The following is a 20,420-nucleotide window of genomic DNA, read 5'->3' as shown; positions in this document are numbered from 1 at the left end:
GGAGTATAAAACTCAGTTCTCACAATCCCATTATTGAAGCATGTCTGGTTGGAGAGGGCGCAGAGGTTCATTTGAATGGTACCTGGATTAGAGGGCATGTGCAATATAGAGGTTAGCGATCCTGGGCTGATTCTTTCCCACCACACCCCACCCCTCCAAAACCCCAGAGTGGCAGAGACAAGGAGATTGGACATAGGTTTATAATAAAGAAACAGATGGTAGACAGCCAGCATCTTTTTCCTGGGGTTGAAGTTTCCAATATAGAGGATAAATATTTAAATGGCAAGAGGATTCAAGTTCCAAGTACATGCAAGATCCGTCTCTCCCCAGCTCCCAAATAGAACTTACTGTCAGTGGTGGTAGTGGAGGCATATAAGACCAGGGCATTTAAGATGCACTTAGATAGGTACATCAACATGCAGAGAATGGGGGGGGGGGGGGGGAATATTGACAAGTGTGCAAGAAGGAACAAGTTCAGTTAGACATAGTTACCAACTTAATTTACTGCATCATAGACCAAAGGCCCCATTCCACATATTCTCTGAAAGCTTTCCCTTTATCAGACATCCATCCTGCATTTATGGCCCTTCAATTCTAGTCAAATTTGATGCAGAATTGAGGGTCTTACTGTGACCAAACTTCTTACTATATTTGCGTCAGATGAAATTGAGAAATCAAATGATTAAATTATACAAAGATGCTGAATGGCTATTTTGCATATTCTTATAAATCTCTACCAGATCTCCTCCCTATCTTGCTGCTCCAGGGGGAAAAAAAAATCCAAGTTTGTCCAATTTCTATATTGCAGATACCCTCTAATGCATGGAGTGTCTTAAAGATCTGTTTGTCAACATTCTATCAATATTTGTGACAAATACCTTCACTATTAAGCAACAGCGCATCAGAAAAAAAAACACATTGCCTTTCACAATGATTAGAAAAGGAAAAATGTCAGAATAAGACAAATTGAATGAACACAAATACCAAAATTTGTTCTCCTGACTTCTGGACACAGTAGAAATACATTCGCCCATGGGACAAAATGAAGGTTTTGTTCAAATGCAAGGAAAAATTCCTCATGCAGGTATTACAAATGACATGTCTGAACTGGAAAACAATTCTCAAATCTGGATAGAACTTAAAAACCAAGGGAATGAAAATTCAAGCAAACTTTATTCATGTAGAAAATGTCAAAGAAACATCAATTTGCATTTTGTAGAAAATAGGTCATTTTGTAGCTTGATCTCTCACTTACCCCACAGATAAATCAGAACACAAGTTTTCACAAAGTCATTAAAAATATTTCCCTAAACAGATATTCTCAGAAGAACAACCATAATTGAAGACTTCTGTGGAAATAGTATATACACAAAATACTGCAAGATTTCTCCATTTCCTGAGGTTTCAAAGACTAAAAAAAGTCAGATTTACAAGTTTACAGGAAGCAGCAGGACAATTTGCCTTTATACAGACAAAGTGCATCTTCAAACTTATGCTTGGGAAATAATTTCAGTAGAACTTACTGGTATCAAAAAGTCTGTTAGGAAAGGGAGTAGACAATATTTAATGCAAAATTGTTAAAGTTACAGTACTTTCATTAACAAGCTTTTAATTTGATGAAACCAGTAAGTGTATAGAGACTGGTTCCTTGTCAATTTTAAAAGCTTGTTAGATCAGATCTCAGCCAGACCCTTTAATGGAATGGATTGGCAAATCATATTGGACACGAGTCTACACATCATGACCAAATAATAAATTCAAGTCAGGCCCAATTTGGCAATGAAAACTACAAAACCATATTCATAAAGGGTACAGTCAGTTATTGCAGTAAAAAAATAAACACTACACCAATTTACCAGTTCAATTATTAGAACAAAATGTCTAAAGAATGGACCACAAAGCTCACTTTCAGTACTTGAGGTACAGTGATAATAGGCAAGCAATTTTGGAATTTTCTGAAAATGCTTGCTATTTAAATTTCAGTGCAAAATAATGCTGGATGAACTTCACTCATCTTCACACACAGTATTCAGATAAATCAATTCAAAATTCTGTACGAAAATTAGTATACTAAACTGAATGTTTTTTTTGCATTATGTTCAAGTATTAAGAAATGGGATCTTCTGTTTCTGTTTATTTTTATAATTGAACACATTGCTCTCTTGGCAAGACATCATGTTCCAATAAGGATGGCACACAAATATCAAACAGTAAACAGTGTTACCACAATAAAAAAAAATGTCAGGCAGGCAGAAACCAATCTCAAGCAGCACAGGTTTTAGTAATGCCACAACAGATTTTTTGTATTGTCCTCCCATTACAAGCAGCACAATAAAACACTGATTTCTTAGGCACAATGAGGTTCAAAAGTCAAAGATCAAGTATTGAGTAGCATCAATATTAACCATACAATTCCACAGGTAGTCTTCCTTTGGTCTGAGGCACAGTGTACACTATCACAATTATCTTCTCACAGTTGCGGCGTTTGTTCGAAGCACGTACTCGAAACAACTCTGGTGAACGAATGGCTTTGGATTAAAGTGCAACTCGGGCACAGGCGTGCTTCAATTTGCAGGGCAGCACTCCCTTGTTAAGATGGTGGAACTCCACAAGCTGAATAAGGTCTGAAAATTTGGTGCGACCCTCATCCATTGAATAACACACTCTTCCATCTTCTTCCAGCTGCATTGAAAACATGGCAGTTATGAAACATTTCCAATACATTACAATTCTTAAAAATTAACTTCTTACTTTGCATCCTACTCTTAAATTTCTGAACCACTGGTTAAACTGAACCTAGAGCACCACAGTACAGAATCTGGCCATTCAGCCCACTATGTTGTGTCCAACCAGCTGAAAAGCAAATCAGAAATACTAATTGGTAATACCTACACAATCCATATCCCTCTATCTTCCTTACATCCATTGTCTATCCAAATATCTTTTCAAACCCCCCCCCCCCAACGTATTTGCCTCTACTACTATACTGGGAAGCACATTCCAAGCATTCACGACGAAGATACTCCTCAGATCCTCCCTCTAAACCCAACTGCCCCCACCCTCAATGCAAGCTTTCTGGTTTTAGACACTTCAACCCTGAGAAAAAGTCTGTCCACTATGCCCCCCCCAATCTGGTAAAGCTCTTATTTGATCACCCCTTGGCCTCTGGCGCTCTACAGGAAGCAACCAAAGTTATCATTGATGACCTTGGCAAAGCCTTAAAAAGAAAAAGCCATGTATACTGCTACAAATGCTAGAACCATGCATACAAACTATTTTCACTTTCCTCAAGCAGCAGCATTTTAATGTCAGATAGGGTGTTTGTAATGGGATTGGCATTAAAATATAGTCTTATAGTTGTAAATATCCAACCACAATTCAATGGGTTGTCATTCTTAGTGAAGATACTTGTGCCTGCAGGCATACCAGTATGTCTAAAGTCCATTTCATGGCTCATTCCTGAGGGGCTGACTTCCAGAGATTCAAGTACATTGGATTATGTTGCCATTTCAGTTTGAGACAACTCCCTTACATTCGTAAATCCCAAGATGACCATTATCAGTACAATAATGGTCCAAAAAAAAAAGTTCTGCTTCAGACAGTTTAAGCTCAATGATTAAATCTTGCAATTTACTTTAACTTAAAGGCTCTAATTTGGGCAAAGTTAGAACTTTTCATTCTTCCCCCACCCAACCAAATCAGCAGCTCAGCAGCATCAAGGGCAACAAGACAGTTAGACTAAATCAAAGTACTGAGGACAGAGATGGGATGTTATGTTGAAGTTGTGCAAGATATTGACAAGGCCCTATTTGGAGTACTGTGTGCAAGTAAGATGTAAACAAGGTTGAAAAGGTACAGAACTGATTTACAAAGATGTTGCCAGGTCTTGAGGACCCAAGAGTTCAGGAAAATTGAATAGGATCAGACTTTACTTGGAAAGCACAGGCTGAGCTGCACAGAATTTTGAGGGGTAGAGTAAGTGCATGCAGGCTTTATCTAGAGTTTGGGTTATACTATAACTAGAGGTCATGGATTAAGGGTGATGTAAAGTTTAAGGGGAACACAAGGAGAAATTTCTTCAGAGGGTCACAAATGTGGAACGAGCTGCCAGCACGGGTGGTGCATGCAAGCTCGATGTCAATGTTGGAGAAGTTTGGATAGGTACATAGATGTTAGGGGTAATCGATACCGGTGCAGATCGATGGGAGTTGGCAGTTTGAATGGTTTCAGGATGGACTAGAAGGGCCTGTATTTGTGCTGTGACTATTTAATTGTCACAACTAATTATGATTATAATGTCTCATGCCAATAGGAACTTAAGACAGAAAACAATCTTATATTTTAGTACTGTTAAGTGTTATTCATTTACAGTTATCTAAATACATTTGTCTGAACAGGACTTTTACAATACAAATTTATAGTGCAGTTTGAGGCCTCAGACGAGGCCCGAGCACAATTAGAAGTTGTGGTGCACAGATTATTGTCTTTATTCCCTTAACTCCAAAGTGACACAAATGTCTTCACAACAATCAAGCCTCTTTCTTAGGCTACTTTATAAACCCACTTGTTTCTTAAAAGTTGCTGAAATTTCCACCTCCCAGATTTTGTTTGCACTGGGGTTGGGGAAACTCGCCATACACCTTCCAGGTAACTTAGGCTATTTCTTATGCTGTTTAGCTGCAGATGGCATACAGCCTTTTTCAGGACAGCTTCACACTTGACATTGTGCATAATCCAAGACAGTACACCATTATAAATCTTTCTACATAATGTGCTCATGTGGAAATATACCCAAGCACAGTAGAAATATTCATTAGCACAATAAGAACAAGAGTTATTGGGAGAATTTGAGAAAGTACATTCTATTTGCATTGATAGAACCAATCTACTACACAAGATAAAACAGACAAGAAAATTAAACTGGATTAATAAAAGTATGGAGAAATAGGGTCGCATTAAGAGGGATTTTCCTGAAGTATGAAGGCCCAGTGACATGGTAAACAATAAAATAACTTGCAATGAAAAGATTCTAAGCAAACAAAATGGAAAAAACACAAAGAAACAAGTGCAATGGTAGTCAAAGCCCTACACGAGACAACATCTTGAAAATAATTTGTTTAAACCCACAGGAATGACTAGAACACAGGTTCACAACCTGGGAAACATGGACCCCTTGCTTAATGGTATTGGTCCACAGCATAATTGTTTGAGAATACCTGGACTAGAAAAACTAGTGGATTGAGAAAGCAATCAAAGCACACTAAATAGATTTGCAAGGATCTGTGAATAATTGCATACATATCAGCTGGTTGCTGGCATGGTAGCTGAAAAGGAAACATCCCAACTCTAGAAAAATTGAAAATGTAGTGCAAGTGTCCAATTTCCTCCAGAGCTACCAAAATTTAACTAGTAAATAGAAATTTTATTGCTTATTTATTGCTGACACAGATCAGCATTAACCTTCTTCTCAACGAAGAGCCAGCTTGAACATACGAGCAGGGGTTCCCAATCTGGGGCCTATGGAACCCTCAGTAATGTCAATGGCATAAAAAAAAGATTGGGAACGCCTATACTAGAGGCTCAGTTCATTAATCTGGAGGAACAATGACACTGAAGGTAGTTTAAAACTAGCCATACAAAGGAGCTAACAAGACATACTAGTTCATTTAATTTTGATAGCACTGGGAGGAAAATGGACATTTGCACCCCATTTTTAACTCTCCTGTTAAGATGTTTCCCTTTTAGCTACCATACCTGCAACCATAACAGAAGAAAGTTTACAAGAGGTCACAAGGAATGGAATAGTAATCAATACTGGTGAAAGTGCTTTTGCAAATTGCACAAGTGAGCAGGCATCTCCCAACACACTTTTGAGGCAATAGATGAAATCGGAAATGGCCAAACCAAATGCAGAATCAATTTGGTTATGATAAGGAAGGTCAAATGGCATTATGAACAAATGCAAAGTAATGATTTCAACAATAAATACAAAATAAATGCCTCTCAAGTACAATTCAATAACTACCAGCACAGCTGACTAAATTTCAGCATGCACATCCAGTGGGTTGAGTTGCAGAATCTGGCTATATTTCAATACTAGATAGAGTAATGAAACAGGCATGCAGCACTGAAGCCATAACAGAAAGATAATAACATCAAGATCCAAGTTAAACATCTGATCCAGAAGGGGAGATAAAGTGAAAGTTTCCTTTGAGAGTAAGATTCAGGCAAGATACAAGAATGGATAGTTGATTTAGTGGATATTTGAGTATAATGAGCAGTTACAAGTATTTTCCACACCCTTAACCCTCTCCCAACACAAGATTTGTTCACATGCATTCTACTGTTCTACTTCAGAAGTAAATTTGGTCCCCCTATTGCTCACAGCAACACTAAGTGTAAAGCTATCGTGGAAGAGCAAATATTAGTCATGGAAGTGCAGATGGTAGCAGAAACAATTCTGCTTTCATAAAAGCTGAATTTAGTGTTATTACATTGCCAAGTCCAACAGTACCAGAAACTTTTAAGAAAAAAGCAACCACTCAGAAGCTCCAGCAAATACTGAGATAAGATCCTTGGGACACCAAATATCAATGAAGCAATGTGCAGTTTGTGTAACAAGCTTCTGAAAATTATTTGGTCAAAACTATTTTCTTCCAAAGCCTCCACTTAATGCAAAATTATCATTTAAGATATTAGGCAAATCTGTACATTAGGAGTTGGTAGCAGATATAACAACTTACCTGAAGAATCTGAAAATGCCTTATCTTCCGACCATAGCATAATGACAAAACAAAACTCTTCAAGTTGCTTTGACTGTCTCTCACCAAGTACATCCTAGATGGATAAAAACAAAGTTGTTTGCATACTATTCTTTAGATCAAACTAGTATTAATAGCCTATACTAGGTTGTTGAAAATACCAGTCTTGATAGACTGGAACAAAACAGTACAACACAAAGGTAGTAATTGAAGCACTTAAAACACAGGACACAAGCAGAAGTAGGCCATTTGCCCATTGAGTTTGCTCTGGCATTCAATCATGGCCAGTTTTTCCCCGCAACACTATAACATTTGTCCTTACTAATCAAGAACCAACCTCCAGCTGAAAAAATACCCAATGACAGTCTCCACAGCCACGTGGCAAATAATTCCATGGATTCACCACGGATTAAAATTCCTCTTCATGTTCCAAGGTATGTGCTTTGAGGCTGTGTCCTCAGATTCTAGAACTTCCATCACTTGAAACTTCTTCATGGCCCCTCTTATCTAGGCCTATCAATATAGAGTAGGTTTTAAGATGCCCCATTCCTCCAAACTCAAGCACAGGCCCAGAACCATCCTTTCATTCCCAGGATAATTCTCAAAACTTTTGACTGTCCAATGCAACATCTTTTCTTAGATAAGGAGCCCAGAATTGCTCAAAATTCCAAACATGGTCTGACCAACACCTTAAAGCCTCATTACATCCTTGCTTTATTCTAGTCCCCACAAAATGAATGTTAACATTGTATTTGCATACCTTACTACAGGTATAACCTTCAGGTTTTAGGGCATCCTGCACTGGGACTCAAGTCACTCTGCACATCCAAATTCACTCTTAAAAAATTGCCTATGCCTTTATTCCTAATACTGAAGAACATGGCATACACTTCCCTACACTGAATTCCACCTGCAACTTCTTTGCAGAAGGACTTTGACAGATTAAGAGAATGGGCAGACTCCAATCAGTCCAGGTGACTCATCTATCTTCAGACCCTTTAAGCTTCTCAAGCTCCTTAAAATAGCAACGACTCTCATGTTTACCCCCTGACACTTTCAAAGTTCTGGAACTTTCCTGTCATCCAGAGGGAAGACTAAAAAATACTTAATTCAGTTCATCCACCATTTCTTTGTTCTTGATTACTTCATCTCCAGTGGTCCAAAGTCTCCCTTTGCCTCATTTTCCATCTTAAAAAACTTTTGGTGTCCTCTTCTTGAGGTTACCTACACATTTCATTTTTTTGACCCCTTGTTGCTCAAGTTGCCCTCTGAAGGCCTTTGAAAGCTTGCCAATCCTCCAGTTTCCTGCTGGTTTTTGCAATACTGTATGCCCTCCTGCTTTTAAGCTGTCTTACACTTCCATCTCAGACAGATGCTTCAACCTCCCTTTAGCGTTTCCTTCACATGAAGCTTAACTGATATGCTGAGGTTAGCCCATAAATTCATTGAGTCACCTTAAATTTAAAATCTTCTCTTCAACAGGAGTTCAGTGAAAATTTCTCACTGCTCCCCTTCTGTGATCTCTGCTGCCCTCCAACCATGTACTCACCCAGATCCACTACCACAGCCACACTTCCTTCCTGGGAGCTTGCCTTCAATTATCCACCCTGACTTTTTAAAAACTCCTCACCTGCCAGTTACTTCCTTCCCAGCTTCCACCCCCCACCCCCCCCCAACACCCTTCCCTTTCTCCTATAGTTTACTCTCAGATTTCTCCAGCCCTCGACTTTCCCCACACACTTGGTTTCATCCATCACCTTCCAGCCAGCTTCTTTCCCCTCCCCCACCTTTTCATTCTGGTATCTTCCACTTTCCTTCTCATTCCTGAAAGGTTCTCAGTCCTAATGTCAACTGCTTATACCTTTCTACAGACACCACCTGACCAGCTGAGCTCCTCCAGAACTGTGTTGCTTTGGATTGCCAGCTTCTGCAGACTTTCTCGTGCCTAACTTCCCTATTTAGATCTATGTTGGGGAATTGTTAACACCTGGTAAACAAGCAGAAAGATTCTTGAGTGAAAGAATGCTGAGGTTTAAGCCTTAGCAGATGGGCAAGCAAAAGTAATTAATGGTTTTACTCAAAGGGTATAGATTCAAGAGGGTAGAAAGGCAAAGATGGTTGAGGAGCTACTGCCAAAAAATAGGCTGATGTAGCTGATTACTCTGACATTGTGGAAACGGTGAGATGAAGTGTCAGAATACAATGAAAACAAATGTTTGAGTGGAAAAAACAATCACCCATTCACTAACCAGAACTATTGACAAGCTCACTTTATCAAGACTCTTCAATGCTATGAAAATACCCACACATCTTACTGAAACTCATCCTTCCTCACTTCAAGACTAATTAAAACCTTTGACTGCAACAGATTGTTTCATTGTTCATCACACAAGACGCCAGAGGAACCCAAGTCAGGTGGCATCTCCAGAAGGAAACAGACATTTGACCCTTCTAGAGGGGTGGGGGGGGGGGGGGGGTAGGAGAAACAGAGATGGCCAATATAGAGGGGAAAGTATGGCAGGTGATAAGTAGATCTAGGTAGGGGTTGAAAGGAGCAGAAAGTTGGAATGGCAGAGACAAGAGAGGATAGGTAGAAGTCATGAGGAAACAGAGATATACAGAGATATAAAAGGATATACAGCATGGAATAAAAGCTGGGAGTTGGGGAGTGGAATCCAGTAGGATCCAGTAGTAAATGGAGAGGATGCTGAAAAGGACGGACATTGTGATGAAAGCCGGGTCAATCAAAAGGGGGAAAAGGAGGGAAGAAAGGGACACTTACTGCAAGGTGAGGAACTCAACAATCGTGCCATTAGACTGTAGACTAACTGGGCGGAATACAAGACCAATGTAATCTACAAAATCCAATGAGAGGACTGCTGCAAATATGTTGGCCAGACTGGAAGAAAGCTATCCACAAGAATCCATGAACATCAACTGGTTGTCAAGTGGCATGAGCAACTCTTCCTAGTCCCTACCCATTAAGACCACAAGTAGCACAAATTTAGCTGGCCATAAGTCATGGTGCAAGTGAATACGCAGCATGCAAGACGATTCCTAGAAGCATGGTTTTCCCCACAAACAATTCAGGAAACAAACACGGAGACCTTGATCCTATTTAGGAAGCGATAAGGCAAAATTGCAGACAATGCACCAAATTCAGCACACAGCCAATCAATGACGAGAAACCCTCCCCACATCACAATTTAGTTTTTGAAATGACGTTCAATGGGTTGATTGAAAAAGATAAAGGCTAAGCATTGGGAGGACACACTACAATTGGTGCTCTGACAATGTCTCCTCACATGAAGGCAACACATTTGTAAGTTGCCACAAACTCAACCCAACCAGAATACAAGGAGCAAACACGAGGAAATCAGCAGATGCTGGAAATTCAAACAACACACACAAAATGCTGGTGGAACACAGCAGGCCAGGCAGCATCTATAGGGAGAAGCACTGTCGATGTTTTGGGCTGAGACCCTCCGTCAGCACCAACTGAAAGGAAAGATACTAAGAGATTTGAAAGTAGTGGGGGGGAGGGGGAAATGCGAAATGATAGAAGACCAGAAGGCATGGGATGAAGCTAAGAGCTGGAAAGGTGATACAAGGCACTGGTCCTTTAATTTGTACTGATTCTCAACTATGCTCATGGTTGCATTGCTAATTTAGTGAAGCAATCACACCTTTTTTCCTTCCCACATTGTCCACTAGCTTTACAAATGTTTAAACCAGCAACCATCTCTTGCAATACCATTTCTACCCAGTCACCCACTATAGTTGCTCTAAAACACATCCTCAGTCCCTTTTATTTGCATACTACCCTTGGTGTGAGCCACACAGCTTCTATACACGATGTACTAGCTGTATCCATTCAAAGCTTAGTGTAATATTGCTCAAAATTAGACTGCACAAATACAAGTCATCTACAATTAAATTCAAGACATTCAATATTCACCAAGCACTGCTCAACTCAACAGATCTGGCGGCACCTAAAGAAATGAATAAACAATGTTTGAGGCAGACTGGGAAGGAAGGGGGAAGACAGAATAAAAAGGTGGGAAGAGGGAAAGGATATCTAGGTGATAGGTGAAACCAAGCGAGTGGGAAAGATAAATGGCTGGAGACTGAGGAACCCGACAGGAGAGTGGACCATAGGAGAAAAGGAATGAGGGGAACCAGGGGAGGTGAAAAGAGGCCAAAGGCCAGAGTGGGGAAAAGGAGATGAAATACAAGCTGCTGCTCCTCCACATGGAGCGTAGCCTCATCTTGGCACGGAGGCCATGGACCAACACATAGGAATTAAAAGTTTGGCTACCACTAAGTTTCACTTTTAGCGAATGGAGATGCTCGAAGTGGTCCCAACCCCCCAATTCTCACCAATGTAAAGACAGCCTCATCGGGAGCACAGAATACAATAGACAACTCCAGTAATTTGCAGGTGAAGAGCTGCCTCACCTGAAAGGAAATGTTTGGGGCTCTGAATAGAGGTGAGGGAGGTATCATTATTAGTCTTCCTCCTACTCCGCTGGAATAAGCAAACTTGACTCTTCAATCTAGTGAAGTTTAAATTCAGCATTATCAAACTTAAAACAAATTCAACACACTGTTTGCCCAAGTAAACTTTGCCCAATTCTTTGACCCAACCATTCCAGAGACATTACATCTGGAGATAAACGAGTCTTCCATTACTCGTAGTAAATGAGCATCATCCCACAACACCACCTGCTATAAGCTGCACTTTTGGCTCACTCAAATCAAATACAAAAACAATACAACCAATAACTGGTATTCTATTTATTTCAGTAGGCTTGATTACTGTAATGGCATTTCACAGGTCTGCGTAAAAATAAATCCCACAGACAGCTGCAGCTCATTCGGAATACTACTGCTAGAGTCCTCAGAACAAGAAAGTACAACTCCTCATTTCAATAAGATTGTTACACTGGCTTCCTCTCCAGAGCACTGACTTCAAAATATTATTACTATTTATTAAGCACAGAATGGTCGAGGGCATCTCCGATTACTTACTGCATTATGAACCCTCCTGAGCTCCCAGGTCATGTGGGGCAGGTCTGCTTACCGTCCCCAGGGTGAGAACTAAATATAGCAAAGCAGCTTTAAGCTCATTTAAATCAAGGCTTAAAACTTCTTGTCGCTGCAGCTTTTAATTAGAATCTCTTGCACTAACTTTTGTTTTGTTAATTGAGCGATTTTATTCTCTATTGTCTGAGATTTGATGCTTGATTTTTATTGTGGTTTATGTAAAGCACTTGAACTGTCTTTTTTCGAAAAGTGCTATGCAAATAAACTTGCCGTGTCCATTTTATTTCTAACAATAGCCTCGCTCCCAGATTGGCAGAGTTTCATGATCCATAAACTACAAGCTATTCAAAACTCTTGTTTGCAGCAAGATACATCATAAAGATTAGTTTCCCCACCTGTCTTAATTGTCCTTGCCATCTCCATCTCTTTTGTCTCCGGTTCTATTCAGTGCTATGCTCTCAGAGATGTACTAACCATCTATTCCTATTCCACTTATGACAGTGTCACTGGTTCTGGATTCTCCTAAACATATTTACACTCCAGCATTCATTATGTGACATGACCAAATGTTGTAGGTCATCATGGTCTCTCCAGGACCATGCCTGCGCATGGCAGACGTTGTTTGCCTTCTTCTGGCCAGCATCTTTACAAGACAGATGACCCCAGTCATTATCAATACTCTTCAGATACTGTCTGCCTGTTATCCAACACTATGATTCCAACAAACATTAAAACCAACTTTCAATTTCTAATCCCAGCGAAAACCTATTTTACTCTCCATGTGCTGCTCCTGGCAATTTTTGCTACAAAGGTAAATACTACTCTTTGGGAGAAATGCGTAGGCAAAATTATAATTCCAGACATGATTTAACCTGAAAAGGAATTGCTGGGGACAGATTGGGTTTCACATTCTTCTGGGAACAGTTTTGCCCCTTCTGTATCCAGATGGATGAACACTATCTACTTGGCCGCGAGATTTCTGCGTAAAACTTTTGCATGGCTGTATTTTAGGATATGCTATATGCCCTTACGATCGCATATGTGCAAGGCCTCAAGGCACAGTGTTGCCCGCTTACAGCTGCCAGAAGGGAGGTGTCAAAGCCAGTGCACTGTGCCAGGGGTAAAGTGGCACAACATCCAGGCTGGAGTCTGCATTGTCAGCTTCCCACCACCCACCCCATGTTCACTGGCTAATTTCTGCACCATTGAGGCTTCTAATTTGGATTCTTAGAGGCTGTATCTTACTAATACCTTTATGCACTTGCTTTCGGTATGTACTGCTTGTGTTTTGGCTGTGTGACTGTTTTACACCTTGGCCTCAGAGGAAAGCTGTCATTTAGCTGGATTCATAAATAGTTGTGCCTGGTTGAATGAAAATTAGACTCAAATTGAATCAGTCAAAGCTTAGATCTTCATTCCCATGGATCACACCTAGCTCAATGAGTACCATGAAAAATGATAAAACCCACATTGACATATTGTGGTTCTCAACCTGGGGTCCATGGACTCCTCAATTAATGAGGGGGGGTCCACGGCTTTAAAAAAGATTAGGAACCACTCAATTAGAATGTAGTTCACAATGTAGAATGTCAGAGAATGCTGTTTTAGAAAAGTTTTTTAAAGTTTGGATAAGTACATGGATGGAAGGTGTAGAGAGGTGCTGTGGTGCTGGTGCAGGTCAGCAGGAATAAGCAATTTAATAGCTCAGCACAGACCAGGTTGGCCAAAGGGACTGCCCTATGCTGCACTTTTCTAGAACTCCAAAGGGTCAAGTAAAACTCCCTTCATAGCATTTGAAGAAACAGGGTAAAAGATGATTAAACATTCCTTCAGCATATAGTAGTCTCAACCATATAATAACAATTCCTCTAATTCAAATTGTTTCCTTAAGGTTGTTATGGCCCAGGGTGGTAATGAGGACAAGCTCCCACTGATAAATAGCCCCAATGGCAAGCCCTTCAAATAGCTTCTGACAACCAAGTCCAGCTCCTGGCCTTCATGAGAGGCTTAGCTACTAAGCCTGGCGGAACAGTTTCTACTGACAGAAGGGGCAAAAGTGGGTTACTGGCAGCTTACAACCAGTTGTTTCATCAGCCATGGTTGGCCGCTCATCTAGAAGTAAAATTCTGATCTCAAACCTCCAGTGCCTTGTGGCTATACCCACTCATGGGGAAGGCTTTGGGAATAAGTCACCCCCCCCCCCCCAGGGGAAAATCCAAAGCTAGAATCCTGCATCGAGTTCATTGCTGACTGCCAACTCCTGTGACACCTCTGGTACCAAATTGTATCTGTCTGCCATTCCATTGGGTTCATCAGATGCATAGAGAATGGGAGCTTGTTACATGGACAACAACTTGCTCTTAATATTGTACTGCCCAGGTTTGAGCATTTAGACAGCCGTGCAATATCCATGGTCAACTCTGACCAATGGAAGCCCTCACCTCAATTCAAAGTCAAGTTCTATTTGGGAACTGAGATAGCACTTATCTACTTTAAACTAGGTTTCTCTACTATATAACTGAACTGTATTGGAGAGAAAGGCAGACGCTCATAAATGCCTTCAGTGTCATTTGATTGGCACAAGACCAATTCTAATTGACAACTCATGGACTAAAAACACACAAAACCCAAGTTTAGAGTCATACAGTCTTCTGGATGCACTGTGGGTCAAGCAGCATTAAAAAGGAAATAAATCAATATTTCAGGTTCAAACCCTGCATCAGGACAGACGAAGGAGGCAATAAGGCTGGTTAAGGATTCAAGGCAAATGGACTGAAAGGGTGTTCAAGGCAAGGATGCAAGTTTGCACTAAGCTATGCCATTTTTCAGATTCCAACAATAAAACATTTTCAAATTGCCATCCAAAATTCCAGTTTCTCTATAGAAGCACAATATTGAAATAATACAACTTAATTCTGCTCAACACAAGCTGAAATTTTAAATTCATGCTCTGGATACTCTGTGCCACAATATGGTAATTTAAAGTGGAAATAGAAAATAATCAAATCCCACAGTTAATGTCATGTTTAATGTACTTAGATAAAGTTGAATATTATATTTATCTTGCATAATTCCAAGAATTAAGGGCTCAAATTACCCATGACCTTGATAACGTAAACTCCATAAGGATTCTTTAAGAGTTGGCTCAGCAGCAGCATCTAGTTCAATTTAAATTTGAATGACTTATCAAGTTACTGAAGTTAAAATAATTTTACAATTAAAAGTAGTTGAAACCCCTTGCTATTATATACCTTTACATGTATTGTCAATTGAATTGTGGCAAACTCATTGATTTGTCATTTATTATTTGTTTGTATTTGCACAGTATGTCTTTTACACACTGGTTGATCACCCAAGTTGGTGCATTGTTTCATCAATTCTATTATGGTTATTATTCTATTATGGCTTTATTGGGTATGTCTGCAAGAAAATGAATCTCAGGGTTTTATATGGCGACAGATGTACATTTAATAAATTTACTTTGAACTTTTACCCATCTGAAAAGACACTAAAAATTGCATACCCATCCACAAACCCTTGACGTTCCAGTGTTCTTTGAGCGTCATCTCTGGAGAGACCAGGATGAAACCAAATCTGCGCCTTGGGAAGACCTGTACAAATAAAGGTAACAACTAGAAAGTAGCGTGCATGAATCGTTATTTTCATCAATTTCTTACTTCAAAAGTGATTTGTCACATCATAGGTCTTAAACTTATCAATGGACTGGAGAGGTGATGGCAAGAGGAAATACAGAACATTAAATACATCAAAGATGCTAACACCGCATAGAAGAATGGGTCACGATCCCCAATCTTTTTTCTGACAAACTCTGAACATAAACTCGTGACATAGCAAAGCAGAAAAACATGGTGACAAGACCGAACTGAAAGCTCTTTACCATAATGTACTCAGCATCAAATTAGATAAACAGTAAAGCAATGGGCCAGTTTAGACCGTGCCAAAGTAATCTAGTAATTAAATGACTAACTAACCTAGACCTTTTTCCTGATACAATGCCCATACTCTTCCATTCTCTGCACATTCATATGCCCAAGAATTTAATTTTTTTTAAAAAATGTCTATTGAATTACTTCAATTACCACCTGTCTGGACATTTTTAAGCAGTCAGCACTAAAAACCCACACTTCCTTTGAACTTGGCCCCCCCCCCACCTTAAATAGATGACTTCTAGTGTTAAGGGACATCACCCCTGGAAGAAAGGTACAGACTACTTCATCTGTTCCCCTCAACCATATAAACCTCTATTGGAGGCTCCCAAACTAGAGTCCACAGACCCTTTGGTTAATGGTAGGGCCCAAGTTATAAAAAAAAAGTTTGGGAACTCCTGCTCTGTCAGATCTCCCCAGAGAAAACAACCCAAGTTTGACAAACCTCTCCTTATAGGACCCATCTTATTCAGGGAATGACCTGGTAAACACCAACACTCTTCAAAACCACCTTATCTTTACACAAGCAAGCAGAATTCAATGCATTACTCCAGATGAGATCAAACTAGAGTTTTATTAAGTTGCAACAGAACTTCCTGACTCAAACTCAGTCCCTTGACCAAAACATGCCAGAGGCCTTCTCAAAATTCCATCAAGCCATGTGATCACAAAGAAATGCATTAAAAGTACAATAAAGCTAATACAAGTGGTTTACCCATGCTAAAATTATTCTATCAATGCAAGAATTAAAATATCACCAAGATGTACTGTATTGAAAATTGTAGAAGTCTGGAAAAAGAAAAAACAAAATATTCATCTAAGATGTCAAGAACCAGACACATCATGCAGAGCACTGAATATTTGTTAAATCATTTGATGATCAAAATAGCACCAGCAAACAATTCCTCAGGCAACTTTTTCCAGATAACCAATCTCTTAAATTATGAACTACTCCATCTCGAATCAGTGAGGAAGATTGAAGCAATGAAGTGAACGTGGAGGTAGTCGGCAATCGCTCCTGACGGAGGCCACCAGGCTGACAATGATCAGCAGCCAAGTCAGTGGCATTTGGACTTTGTCAACGAGCACTCCCAATGGAGACCACCAGGGTGACAATGGTCAGTGGCATTTGGACCCAGTCTGGTCAGGACTGAGGTCAGAGTTTGTGTGGCTACATTCCTCATATGCTGATGGAAAGAGGTTTTCCATATTCATGGATTTTGTGATTATTGAACAAATTGGTCTCCTTTAGTTTTTCAGCATTTTCTTTCTTGTGGCCAATTGGCAGACAGGTGATTTGTTTGTTTTTGTCTGGGGGGTGCAGAGGATTTTGATGTTATTGTCGCCGTTTTCATGGGGGGGGGGGTGTCGGAGATCTTTATTGTTGATGTTTTCCTGTGGGGAGGTGTGGGGGATTTGATGCTGAGGAGAGGGGAAATTTTGGGGTTGTAAGTTTTCTTTTTCGTGCAGGGGACGAGTTTACGTCTTTTCTTTCAACAAATCCCATCGTTTTTCTGTATTCTATGGCTAACTGGAGGAGACGAAGTTCTATTGTACATTTATACTTTGTGAAACAAGTACAACGGTTCATTTTATTGTCAAAGCAAATACTTGAATTTCATTGGCTAATAAAACAAATTAACACCAGGATACACCACACATTAAAACTACCTTGGCGTGAAGAATAGCTCTGTGCCAAGGCTGGACTTCCAAAGGGGTTGATACGATGATGGCTCCTCCTCTGTTTCAAAATAAAAAAGATAAATCACATGCCGTGCTTATTGACATAGGTGATCATGGTCTTTCCATGATCATTCCTATCAAGTATCTCTACAGAAACCATTTACCATTGCCCTCTCTTGACTCCAGCCATTAAGATTGTCTGCCTAACGTCAGTGGTCATATAACCTGGACTTGTGATATGCTCAATACAACCACCTGCCACCTGCTCCCACAGCTTCACATGACCCTGACTGGGGAGCCAAGCAGATGCTATACCTTGCCAAAGGATGATCTACAGGCTAGCATAGGGAAGGAGTGCCTTCACCTTCTTTGAGTACAGACACATCTTCACCCCACCACCCACATAATTCAAGTACTTTCCTACCAAGTGGAAACTTTAAATTTATCTTTTGTAGCAACACGAGGCTTATTGCATTTGCTTATAATAAACATTGCATAAACAGCAGTCATTAATAATGATTTCTACCAGTGTTCACCTAGGGCTGCTTTACTACTTTTGAATGAATACTCCTTTTAACAAGCCAAATGTTAAACTCAATTCATTAAGCAATAGAAAGCAACACAAGTATGCTGAAAAATATTAGTGGATCTAACTGGGTAACTGCAAAGGGCACTCAAGTTCAACTGAGTTCACTCAGTTGCATCACTGAATGAAGTTCAATTTCCATTTTTAGCTGAACTTCATTCAAAACTCTGGCTGCTTTCAGTATTCTTGATTCACAAACCAATGCATGGGAAATTAAGTTGGCATTACTGACAATTTGGATCTTAAACAGACATGTCCATAATTGTTGCCCGTTGACATTAGTGTATTCAACCAAATGGAAAAAGCCCCCACCCACTAAATGTTAAACTGCTCACAGAAAAAGGTGTGGAACTATGACTTTATTACTTGCATTTTTATGCTCAAGGGAGCTTGAAATCTGAAAATAGAAATTAAATACAACTGAATACCCTGAAGAAATGCCTTAGAACAACTTAATTGTTCTCTAGTTTGGTGACAGCTGATCAGACTTGGAAATTGCTTTACTGTCCAACATGGAGTTTGACATCACTGAACTGAGAAACATCTGACGAACCAATAAGAGGTAGCATTCTGCAAAAAGGTGATCATTTAAGATGCTGTTGAAATCACATATGTACTATTTGACCAACCAAGTTTGAGGAAACTTCTGTTGTACTCCTACAAATTATATTGTGCAATAGATTACATTTGGCCATTAGTCAATAGCTCAAAGACTGCAAATTAATTGGAGAGGGGTGGACAATCGAAGTCAGACTTTACCCGCCATGTCAATGCCTCCTCCGCAGCAGCTGAAAGTGCTTCTGCAGGGTTATCAATTATTCTTCCTTGGCTTCCAGAGAAATCCATTGCTACTAGAGAACTTTCTGAGCTACTTCTCTATAAGAAAAAAAATAAATTCTTGTAAGTAAACATCTCTGCAGACTTAATATACAATTTATTAGTACTCAGAAAGTGTCTATACAGAAAGCAGCAGTTATTTTCTCAATTGATCAACTTCCATTGGAATTGGGATTACTGGCTTGATACATCAATTTACATCACATACACTGCCCAAGTGGGAGTATTTCCAGCAGTTTTCATACCTGATATGTGCCAGTTTTCCCCATTAAGATAGAATTAAGACAGTGCAATTAGTTGAAGAAATTGGGTCTGCCTCATGACCTGTAGTAGGGTCGCTGATTTGGAGGGAGGAGTGGAGGGCAGTGTTTGATCTGAGGTTAGAGCAGTGAACAGTGCAAGACATTTCAAGCAGAGGATAGCTTGTAGGTAAGTAGCAGAACTGCTGAGGATAGCTGGGTAAATAAATTACTCAATGTTAAGTTCAGTATCAGGTTCAGAGATTGCCTACACGTTGTCGTCCAAGTTGACAAGTAGAGCTGCGAGCTATGCACACAAGATCTAAAATTAGGATGGTGGCATGCACATGTTCACTGCAGGTCACTGGATGCTGCTGACCCCTTGCCTAGGATCCTGCATATTTTAGCATGTCAGCTGCACTGCGGACCCAAAATAACATTTTAAACATGACCCTCAAACTTCATGTTCCATAGAAATTGATTATGTAGCCATTGCGACACAGTTAGATTTTCAAATCTAATCTCCAAGAACATTTTATGAAATTCCAATCTTCATACAGCACATTATGTGCAGTCTAAATATGGTGATTATGGTCTTAACCATGATTGTTCTTGGCAATTTTTTCTATTCAAGTGGTTTGCCAGTGTCACAAGACAGATGACCCCAGCCATTATCAATACACTTCAAAGACGGTCTGCATGGCATTAGTTGCTTAACGGAGAACATCTGCTGCTCATACAACCACTCGCTCCCAAAGTTTATACAACCCCTGATCTGGGGGGTGGGGGAGAAGAGATCACGAAGCTGGTGCTACATCTTATGCAAAGGTTGCCTGCAGGCTCGCAGAGGAAGTGAGTGCTTTACACCTCCTTTGGGTGAAGGCACATCTCCACCCCCACCATCCAAATGCTACACATATGGCGACCGAATGCCAAAACCATTTAAACCAATGCCAATACAAACTAGAAACTCAAGTGTTAGAAAAAGAGTGAAAGAAAGCCTGATAATTATTACATCCAGCAAATGATATGCAGAAGCGAGTTAAATTTTATTACTGTAATAAAAGTGGCCAATAAGATTGAGAATACAAATTTAAAGTAAAATGCTACTCATTTGCATCACTTCTAAAAACTCTCATTGTCACAGGGCATTAGAAACTTTCTATGCTATCTCAGCATATGGTAATTTAAACAATTATTTTACATCCCACTATTTTATTTATGCAGGAACTATTCAGCACCAAATATTTAAACCAGATGGAGAACAATTTAGTTTGGGGGGGGGGGGGGGGGAGAGAAGAGAGAGAAGCTACAGGTTCGT

At 39.9% G+C, this 20,420-nt stretch overlaps 1 protein-coding gene across 3 annotated transcripts in view; it reads right to left on the bottom strand.

Annotated features, from left to right (window-relative positions):
• Window positions 1-1,160: 1,160 nt before the first annotated feature.
• Window positions 1,161-20,420, bottom strand: part of LOC132392502 (growth factor receptor-bound protein 14-like) — a 130,610-nt gene continuing 111,350 nt past the window's right edge. For all 3 annotated transcript variants that reach the window (XM_059966443.1, XM_059966444.1, XM_059966446.1), the window contains 5 exons: window positions 18,783-18,899; window positions 17,426-17,495; window positions 15,331-15,418; window positions 6,744-6,837; window positions 1,161-2,682 (listed from right to left, as the gene is read on the bottom strand). In XM_059966443.1, the coding sequence (XP_059822426.1) occupies window positions 2,536-2,682; window positions 6,744-6,837; window positions 15,331-15,418; window positions 17,426-17,495; window positions 18,783-18,899 (516 nt within the window). In that variant the 3' untranslated portion in view covers window positions 1,161-2,535. The remainder of the gene's footprint in view (window positions 2,683-6,743; window positions 6,838-15,330; window positions 15,419-17,425; window positions 17,496-18,782; window positions 18,900-20,420) is intronic.

This window comes from Hypanus sabinus, chromosome 4 (assembly GCF_030144855.1).
Source record: "Hypanus sabinus isolate sHypSab1 chromosome 4, sHypSab1.hap1, whole genome shotgun sequence".
NCBI classification, from domain to species: domain Eukaryota; kingdom Metazoa; phylum Chordata; class Chondrichthyes; order Myliobatiformes; family Dasyatidae; genus Hypanus; species Hypanus sabinus.
Note: the sequence above shows the minus strand (reverse complement) of the source record. Positions and strands in the feature narration are given on the sequence as shown.